This window comes from Sphaeramia orbicularis, chromosome 5 (genome assembly GCF_902148855.1).
Source record: "Sphaeramia orbicularis chromosome 5, fSphaOr1.1, whole genome shotgun sequence".
Taxonomy (NCBI): domain Eukaryota; kingdom Metazoa; phylum Chordata; class Actinopteri; order Kurtiformes; family Apogonidae; genus Sphaeramia; species Sphaeramia orbicularis.
The window spans coordinates 30433431-30443399 of NC_043961.1; the positions used below are offsets into that span (position 1 = coordinate 30433431).

The 9969-nt window shown below is 38.9% G+C and overlaps 1 protein-coding gene across 1 annotated transcript; it reads right to left on the reverse strand.

The window, feature by feature from the left end:
• Positions 1-42: 42 nt before the first annotated feature.
• cse1l (CSE1 chromosome segregation 1-like (yeast)) lies at positions 43-9826 on the reverse strand. Its single transcript, XM_030134305.1, has 25 exons — positions 9699-9826; positions 8787-8882; positions 8525-8667; positions 7772-7873; positions 7518-7663; positions 7316-7406; positions 7093-7200; positions 6627-6719; positions 6320-6487; positions 6110-6239; positions 5927-5992; positions 5470-5672; positions 5272-5356; positions 4431-4492; positions 4211-4347; positions 3861-3964; positions 3638-3735; positions 3397-3547; positions 2797-3005; positions 2568-2665; positions 2388-2473; positions 1736-1817; positions 1498-1644; positions 866-1097; positions 43-677 (listed from the first exon to the last, which is right to left on the reverse strand). Exons 2-25 carry the CDS (start codon positions 8869-8871, stop codon positions 588-590), a joined length of 2916 nt encoding a protein of 971 aa, XP_029990165.1. The 5' UTR covers positions 8872-8882; positions 9699-9826; the 3' UTR covers positions 43-587.
• Between the last annotated feature and the right edge of the window lie 143 nt (positions 9827-9969).

Genomic DNA, 9969 nt, shown 5'->3' on the forward strand with positions numbered 1-9969 from the left:
AAAGATTGATGTTTGATAGAAAAACTTAAAATGCCAAAGTAGTAACAGATCTAAACAAGTGCCTCTTTTATTCACAATACACAGTGCAGAAACAAAGACAAGACATTAACAAATCTACAGCTAACATGCAACAAAAAAATGTTAAGCATTATGTTTGAGCCACAGACCACAGTCTTCAATAACCGTAAAAAGGAATTCAAACATGGAAAAAAAGCGCTAAAGAAATCTGTCCCATATGATTAAGGTGTTAAATGAGCACAATACTGAGTCAGAGCGCGATATTCAAATCCTTGCTAAAGCATGTCTCTTTTGTTTGTTTTTGCCACACAGCAAACAAAGGGCCCAAACACAAATCTGTTCTCCAGTTTAGACAGCTTTTGGTCATGTCTTTAAAATCCCTTAAAATTTCCACCTGAGAACGCACCCATAATTATCATTTCATTATTCTAGTAAATCCACCACAGCCGCCAAGTCAAACCAAACCTGTAAGATGCAAGTTCAGCACATGTCTTATGTGACCCAAGGCCACTCTGGGTTCTCCTGCAGTGTATTGTGGTCTGCATATTTTCAACACCATCACATCAGTTTCAAACCAGCTGTACAGTGGCTGCCTGTAAATAGCCCTGTAGGTACTGGAGGGCCTCTGCATTCAGACTGGTGCTCAGCATTGAAGGAACCTGCACCAAAAACAAGACAAGAAGCAAGAAATATATATGTCAGAGCTTTGTTTTCTTTGAACCAAGTACTGAGCTGTTTGTCACATCATGTCTATAAATTTGGGGGAAAAAAAAAAACAAAAAACAAAAAAAAAAAAAACCTACAAGCTTAGTTTTCAGATCAATATTGCCAGTGTGTCTACACATACCCTTCCTGGACAGGCAGTAGAGAGCTTGTGCAGTGACTGTGCCAACAGGATTTTGGGATTGCCGACAGCGTCTCCGATTGGATCATGCTCCTTCTTCCCAGCAAAGGCCAACTGTGAGAATGCCGTCTGATAACCTGGTGCATCCTCGATGTCAATGAAGTGCTCGTCATCTGGGATGCTGTCATCTTCTGGCAGCTCAAAGAGACCAATGAGGGCCTGCAGCAGGGGGGTCCTAGACAGACACATTTGTTGCCATTTACATTAATTTTATCATTAAAAATACGGGCATTTTGGGGCTGAAGAGGTGGCAGATTCTATTATACTGGGACAGAGACACTGAAGTGACACCCCCCCCTCCCTTTTTTTTTTTTCTCTATCCTAATTCTAGCCTGCTTCATTTTCATTATTTTGAGATAAAATCTGCCTCAAATTCACTTCTCAGTACATAACACAAGCACCGATCCTAACAGATTTAGTGTTGTGACAAGAAAATCACAGGTGCTTTCAGTTAGATTGGAGCTATTCGCAAGGTGCGTCTAATCGTGTTCACAGTCCTCCAGTGAGATTTGAGGCAGTGTACATGTGTGTCGGTTTGCTGTACAGGGGCTTTAATTCAGAAACCCGACTCTTACCAGAGTTTAGTGTACTCTGTGTCCATCATTGCAGGACATTCAGTGAGGACTTTTGTGATTCCAACTGCACAGATCTTCTTTTCAACTGCTCCAGAAACCTTCTGAACCTCTGGAATAACAATTTTTTCCAATACCATGCCAAACATTCTGCAAGAAAGGATGAAAATTAAGATTCAGATGGATTGATTCAGAAGTTTTTATCCATCGAAATCTACAGGAGTTATGTTGCAACACTCACTTTGGCTGTATGCTGTCAAATATCTCCTGAAGTGCAATGGCTCCATATTTCACACAATACAAGTTGACAAACACCAAGAAACCTGTAAATAAAAAAAAACAATTAAACTCTAAATAATGTCATTAAGATTTATCATAAGAGAGTAAGATTTGTGTTGATAAAATTTGGGATTATGCCTACTGAGCTTCATAGTAATGTACATGTCAGGGTAGAGACTGCGATCTGGTAGGATCGGCGATTCTACCAGTAGAGACTCCGATCGTAGTCTCTACCAGTAGAAACTCCGATCATAGTCTCTACTGGTAGAAACTCCAATCCGAACCCTAACCCTAACCCTTCTACTGGCAGGATCGGAGTTTCTACCAGTAGAGACTCTGATCGGAGTTTCTACTGGTAGAGACTACGATCGGAGTCTCTACTGATAGAGACTACGATCGGAGTCTCTACTGGTAGAGACTACGATCGGAGTCTCTACTGATAGAGACTACGATCGGAGTCTCTACTGGTAGAGACTACGATCGGAGTCTCTACTGGTAGAGACTACGATCGGAGTCTCTACTGGTAGAATCGCCGATCCTACCAGATCGCAGTCTCTACCCTTACATACACATGTTCAGAACAGGAAAGAAAATTATGAATTGACTGTACTAACTCTTGATGAACTTTGTGGTTTTGGAACTCTGTAGCCTCTGGAAGAGCAAAATGAAGATCTGCTTCCTGTATTGTGTGATGGAGTCTCTGGAAAAAGAAAAGTGTGCCAAGTCAACAAAAGCTTCAGTTTCAAACCAGTCATTTTCAACAAGTGCTACATTTTACCACCACAAACACTTACGGGGGCATGTGCTCTATGATGCTGTTGAGTAAGTAAAAACCTTGGTGGTCATTTGCCTTGGAAGCAATAAGCTTTTGAAATACTCCAAGCAAACCAGGCTGTGAGGAAAAAGCAAGCAGATCGAGATGATTGGTAAAACTTTGCTGAGACAGAATTACTGCTATGGAAAAAACAATAATAACTAATACAACTTGCATATAATAATATTTGATCTGCTGGCATCACTTACTATTTTATCTGCAGCCGAGTTTGCAATAGAGGCACCTCCTTTCTCCAGGTAAGCCTGAAGGAGGCGCACCAGAGGGGGGATGTTACCCGTCCTTTCCCACAGAACAGGCTGGAGCAGGTGAGGGAATAACGCCATGTAGGAAGAGGGAATAGAGTTGGAGTGGATCTCTAGGAGGAGAGACATCACTTGGAACACGTAAGGTAGAAACTCTGTAAAAAGAGGATAAATGGAACATGAGTGAGAGTGAGACCCACACTAGGGCTGCAAGTTAACATTATCCTCATAGTTGAATAATTAGTTATTGGTTAGTTATTTTCTTAACTACTTGGTGTATGGAATGTAAACTGCTGCTTCCCAAAGCTTCCTCAAATGTTGCTGTGTTAGGTCCACAACCCAAAATTACTCAATTATCATAGAAAAGGAAACAAGATATTCACATTTAAGAAGGTAGAATCAGAATTTTTACTTATCTTAAAGACTTACACAAACCAATTATTGATTAATCCAAGAAGGTGTTGATGGACTAGTAGTCAACTAAAACAAACTAGAAACCACATCATCTGTATGCATTACAATATATCTGACAACTAAAGGACACACCTTGGACATCATTCTGAAGGATCTCGGTGAAAACGGGGAAGAGTGCCTCCTCAAAGCTGCTGACAGTGGTGGGATTGGCCTTGCATGTGATCCGAACAGACAAGCACAGAGACTCGAACAGGTAGTGGTTAAAGTGTGGCTTGCTGGGATTCTGAAAGGTGAAGTAAGTGGAATAATTTACATGCCTCTACTAAACAAGCACTGGTTAATCCATCCTTAAAAGAAACAAAATATGTGTTACCTTGCTGACTAAGAGGAGCTTATGAGTGAGCTGACCAATCAAAGTGGGAATGTAGGGAACAATGGCCTCCTGCAGCAGGGAGAAGCTGCGCATGATGGCTTTAAAAATGAAAAACAGAGGAAAAAGAAAATGAAGAGTATGGTGAAGCTACTTAAAAAGATCTTTGGAGCTGTTCTGTCACTGACTAGTGAGTATTTACAGAACAAATGAAGGTCGGGGTTACCTTTCATTATGTATTCGTTTTCTGAAGACCCAGGAAGAGCCAGAGCTTTGAACAAGTTGTTGAGGAGCTGTTCTGTGAACGGTGCCATCTCAGCCGCAGTGATGCTGCAAAAATAGATGGCATTAAAATCAGGTCATCCAAAAAATGTAGATTCAACATCTTGGTTAAAGCATTTCATCTTTGATGTTAAAATACTGTTCAACCTGCTGCTATGCTCAGCAGGACTTCAGTTCTATGTTCTGTTCTATTCTGTTACTATGCATTTAGAAACCATTAGTGAGAAGTCTTTGAGTTCTAACTATTTTGTCTCATTCCATGATCACTATGTGTTAAATTCTGTTAATACTTACAGTGTGGTGTTGTTGGGACCTCTCATAGTAAAAAGCCTCTCCAAAGCATGGGCAGCGTATGTGTGCTGCACTGTGCTCTCTGCCTGCAGGTGGGTTATCAGTAGAGGAGTCGCCTGTATCAGCTGCTCCTTTGGAAGCTGGAGGACAACAGGGAGGCTGTGATAATGTATTCAGTTAGCGTTTCGAATATACGATGCTCTGAAAAAAAAACGGTACATACCTGGCTCCTGAAGATCATGACATACTTAATGGCATCAGCCTTCAGTACAGGGAACTCATTAACTACAAACAAAAATATGAAAGAAGAAATTGGTTTTCACAAATATATTAAGATATTTAGAAAATTGCACGACTGCAACAAATGTTTTACAGTCAACTACCCAAAATTCATGGGTTTTACACTGTAATAATAGCTTCACTATCAACTAAAATTGTGTAAATACCAACTGTGTTATCACATAAATCTGTGAAGTGAAACATATTGAGGTAGTACAGGGTGGGGAAGCAAAATTTACAATATTTTGAGGCAGGGATTGAAAGACAGTGTATGACCAATTAGTTTATTGAAAGTCATGAGAATTTATTTGCCACAAGAAAACTGACATAATAGAAAATGTTTTTATTCTATGTGTCCTCCTTCTTTCTCAATAACTGCCTTCACACGCTTCCTGAAACTTGCGCAAGTGTTCCTCAAATATTGGGATGACAACTTCTCCCATTCTTCTTTAATAGTATCTTCCAGACTTTCTCGTAATAGTTTTGCTCATAGTCGTTCTCTTCTTTACATTCTAAACAGTCTTTATGGACACTCCAACTATTTTTGAAATCTCCTTTGGAGTGACGAGTGCATTCAGTAAATCACACACTCTTTGATGTTTGCTTTCCTGATTACTCATATGGGCAAAAGTTTATGAAAAGGTATGGATAATAGTGTTAGGTATGATTATGACATCAATATATGTTTGGTTTCAAAACAATTGACGTAGTGCCTGGTGAGAAAAAACTACTAAATGTTCATTGTAAATTTTGCTTCCCCACCCTGTATATCAAAATATTCTTACCATTAGGTGACTTTAAGTCCGGAAGAATGTGGTTCACAAAGAATTCATTCAGATTTACCAATTCGTTGGCTTGTGTTATCCCATGCTAGTAGACAAATAATAAAGGCTGGGTCAATAATATCATGCCTTCACAAATACAATGTAAGCACAGGACACTGTTTAAACAGCATCACTAACCCTGTAAAACATCACATTTACCTTTTGTGTCTGCGCTTTAGATGCCAGTGAAGTGACCAAATAGATGGCAGCATCTTTGTGTTTCCAGTTCCCCCCGGGGTTCTTGGCATATTCTCCCAGCATTGAGTTGACATACCCAGAGAAGATTGCTGTGACAGGACCCTCAAAAAATTTACATAGGCCTCTCACCAAGTCACATGCTGCTCTACGCCGAGTGTCAATGTCTGCAGGTAAAGAAGTTCATTATGATTTTTTTTTTTTTTGAGTTCATAACTTGCCCAACTGTATGTGGAACATTTTACTTGTAATTTTACACTCTACTACAGACTACAAAAAAAAAGTATATTTATGGTTGAGTCATAGACCAAGAGGAACCATGCAGCATCCACAAAACAAAACATGAGAAGGAAGTACACCTTTTATCTGCTTTGGAGGTAAATATTTTGCATTAGAGGTAATTAAAAAAAAAAATCTTTACCAGATCCTTCAAGGTCTCTCCGGATATATTCCTCTGAATTATCTTCAAATGCCTCCTCATCTGCACCTGTTTGGTCATAAAACCAATTCAGTCACCATCACACAGTACATGAGCCTGTATGTGCCCAAATAATCACAGCACAAACATCTAGAAGCAAACTGATGACTAAAAACATTTACTCACTTCTGAACTCCATGTTGGGCACAATGACCTTCTCACAAATGCTAGTGAGTATATTCTGGTCCTCAAACAGATGCTTGTAGTGTGGCCTTTCACAGACTGATGCCAAGAACTGGATAGCATTGCTTACAAGCTTTAAAATCAAAATGCATTGTTAGTACTGGGAAAATTAAATCTAAAAAGGAAAGGAAAATCATGGATCAGCGCTCTCACCAGGTCATATTTGACTTCTTGGCCTGTAGACACTAAAAGGTTCCAGATAGCTGTAACAAAGCGAGGCAGATATGGCTGAAACTCCTCATCATACTTTTGAGCATAAAGAGCAGCATTGTCACAGATCTGCGACTTCAGCAGCTCCAGGAGGCCTGCTTCCTCCTCATCCTGGATAGTTTTGAAAATCATAAAAAAGAAAGAAAAAGAAGAAAATCAAATACAAATTATAAACAGTTAAACTTCACACAAAACAAAAGTTACTCGTAAAAATGCATTTAATAAAACCGGAGTACAGAAAAAGACTTACATCGGTTTGTAAAAGTTTATTATCCAATGTCAGCAGCATATGGAAATTGGTCATCCAGGTGTCCATGTTGTCTTCAAAAAACTCTGGGAGGTCCTGTTTAAACATAAGAAATAAAAAAGCTCACATTTTCAGTTAAGATTCAGAGCTACAGAACAGAACCCACGGCATAATCCAAAGAGTCTGAAAAACACTTTACACATGAATAGTGAGGTGGTACACAAGTCCAATATACAATGTAACAAAACGACTCTTGTGTCTAAACTCACAAAAGGCATAATACTTTCCCAGGAAACAGCTACATTATCAATACTCTTCATTTCCCTTTTAAAAACTAGATCGCAGTCACAGAGACAGAGAAGCCCATACGAATAAATGAAACCAACTGACACAAAACAAAAAGAGCAGAGAGGCAAATAAATATTTGAAACAAAAGAATTTCTACAAAGTAATAATGTACTGAACTCACCTGAAAGTTAAGGCTGTAGAAAAGCTTAGAGATCAGTGTAAGGGAGGAGAAGAGCACCTTCAAGGCATTGATGTCTGTAGCATGAGTCTGACACAACTCAATAGTTGCCTACAACAAGACAGAAAATAAATAATTTGTCACAACATAACTATAAAAACACATCTTGTTATTCTGTTGTTCTGTGACATCTGGTCTACTTTAAAGTTTGAATGTCACAACAAACCTTAAACAGTTCTGTCAGAGGTAGGGCAAATGTTTCCAGAACTAATTTGATCTCTGACCAAAGCTCATTAGACTTAAACTCATGTCGGTACCTTTCAAAAAAAAAACAAAAAACAAAAAAGAGGATAAGTTAAGATCAGAGAAAGTCTGCCATGTCATTGTTTAAAAAAATACACGAATGACCACAAATAAGTGAGCTTTACCTCTTGAAGAGGGAATGTGCAGTTCGAAGCACTCCATTGATAATGTGAAAGTCTCCACTTCTGAAGCGGGTCACCATCTCTGTTAAAAGGTCAGGCCACTTTTGAGGAAAGTCTTCCCTTCCTATGATGCTGATGGCGTCACTCAACTGTAGAAATATACAGTCATTACAATGGGTGAGCAGTGTCCCAATCAAACATCAAATCAGAGTAGGAATTTGTCAGATCCTCAAACTCAGCAACATATGAGAATGTACCTGTTTCTGAATCTGTTCTGGGCTGCTAAGCATCAAATTAACAATGTTTGCTTTGATCGCTGTTCGGTCTCCATTAGAGATTTTGTTTGGTTCATCTTCAACCTTTAAGAAACCAAATCACAAACAGTTCAGTCCACAGGGCAAATACAACCAATACAACCCACACATTTCCAATTTTAAAAAAATCCATAATTTTCCATAATGAATTTTTTAGACTTCCCTGTATATTTTTTAGAAACAGCTATTTGTTTATTATGTAAATAAATGGTTTTATAATGCTACAACTAACAGTGGTTGCATGTTACATTCAGTCTATGTATTCATATGCTATTCTGAATTTTTTAAAAACAGACCAATAATTTAGAGTTAATGCTCTTCATTACTCTTTCCTCCTCTTTGTCATTATCTCACAGACTTGTAAATTGGCAGAGGGAAATTCCTACTGCACTGAGGCCCTGTACAACATTGTATGTGTTCACACAAAGACGGTCTGTTTATACACAAATGTAAGCAATAATACTTGTCAGTACACCTGCCTGCAATTGCAATTTCATTCAGTCATCATCTGAACGTGCTTTATCCTCACTAAGGTTGCAGGGGAATTGCTATTTAACAAATGAAAAATTTAATTTGATGTTAAACATCTAAAAAGCATCTTAACCAACCTGTTATCGGCGTCACACAGTGCATCTACATCAAAGATACTAAGTATGAGAGTAAATAATGCCTTTTCAACATGTTTCTTGGACTCACAATGCGCCAGTTCCTTTTGATATAATTCTTGAATGTAACAGCAGCACAGACACGGATCACGTTGTCTTGGGACTTCTCAAGTAAAGTGAGAAGTAATATGGGGTAGTTCTGGTTTCCCTCCACTGATTCAAGAAACTTTTCAGCTAAAAGAATAAAGCAAATAAAAAGCCGGTTGACATTTTGCATTTAATAGACGAGACATTAACGAGAAACATCGTTTCTTACATGTAAATACACTTTAGAAGTATGGGAATCATTTTACCTGGACGTCTGACTGTTGGATTTGGGTCCAGTGTTTTCCTGAGGAACTCGGTGAGGGTTTGTAGATTAGCATCATTCAGCTCCATGATTGTATGAACTAAGAAACAGAGACAGACGATGACCAGGAGCGAAAACTGGTGTCCGATAACACTTTATTCAAGACGTTAATGCTGAGTAATGTACTCTGTAAAATTTAGAAACTGTTTATTAAAGCTGCATTAGCAATCCGTCAGTGTGCATTACTCAAAGTTCTACAATGTATGACGAGTTTAACCACTGAAATAATCCATTTCGTCAATAAACATCTCTAGTTCATTTGTGGACATATCAAGTCAAACCACTTCTAAACAAAGTTTTCAATTCATCTGCTTGTTTCCATTATTCATGCATGTAATCTTTAGCGTTAGCTTAGGAGCGGCTAAGCTAACCATGAGAGCTAAAATGCTTGAAACTAGCATTTGAGCCTTTGGCCCGCTGACTCCAGATCAGTTTATGCTTGTCTAAGCTAGCTGTCTACAGATTGATCTGTTCTCTTCAAGTTCATCTTAAACTAAAGTTAACCACATGGTGGACGAGATACTTCACGAATTACAATTTATACTGAGGTATAGTCACAGGGGTAATCCACTGCTATCATTCCCCAGGCTTGCAACATCGCGTAAAATATCACGTAAAGTGGCATGGGAGGCAATATCTCAATTCCAGTGAATAGACTGATCCAGTAGCAGGTCCGCTCCAAGTCAGCCGCTAATGTTAGCACTAGCCTGCTAAGGTGCCTTGTGCTAACCATAAAGTTAGCTTATTTTTTGAAAATCACGCATTATCTCAACGGCTACTGCGCTATGTGTCAAATTACACATTTGAATCCAGTACTTTTGAGTATAATTAGCGTTAGAGCAATAAAACGCCTTACCGTTTCAGTGATTTTCAGTCAGAATGGATGGAGGCACTACACACCGATCAGACGTGTTTGTCGTGCCAGCTTTCAAATGTCTGGAGCAAAAGGAACTGCGCGGTCAGTAGACTGCGCAAGCGCAGATGTCAGGCGAAAGCTGTAAGACACGCCCCCATGTTTGGTCTCTATCAAGTGCAATATCACGACAATTTCTAATAATTTCTATTTGTATATTCTTTTAATATCAGCCTCCCCAGCTCCTTTGACTTCTGACCTTAAGATAATGCCA

What these genes read in the sequence shown, in the direction of transcription:
- cse1l (XM_030134305.1), bottom strand. Translation starts at nt 8,871, where the DNA reads ATGGAGCTGAATGATGCTAATCTACAAACCCTCACCGAGTTCCTCAGG. An exon ending in GCCCAACATGGAGTTCAGAA is followed by an intron (nt 5,993 to 6,109) that starts GTGAGTAAATGT and finishes ATGACCAAACAG; the next exon opens with GTGCAGATGAGGAGGCATTT. An exon ending in AACCACAAAGTTCATCAAGA is followed by an intron (nt 1,818 to 2,387) that starts GTTAGTACAGTC and finishes TTTTATTTACAG; the next exon opens with GTTTCTTGGTGTTTGTCAAC.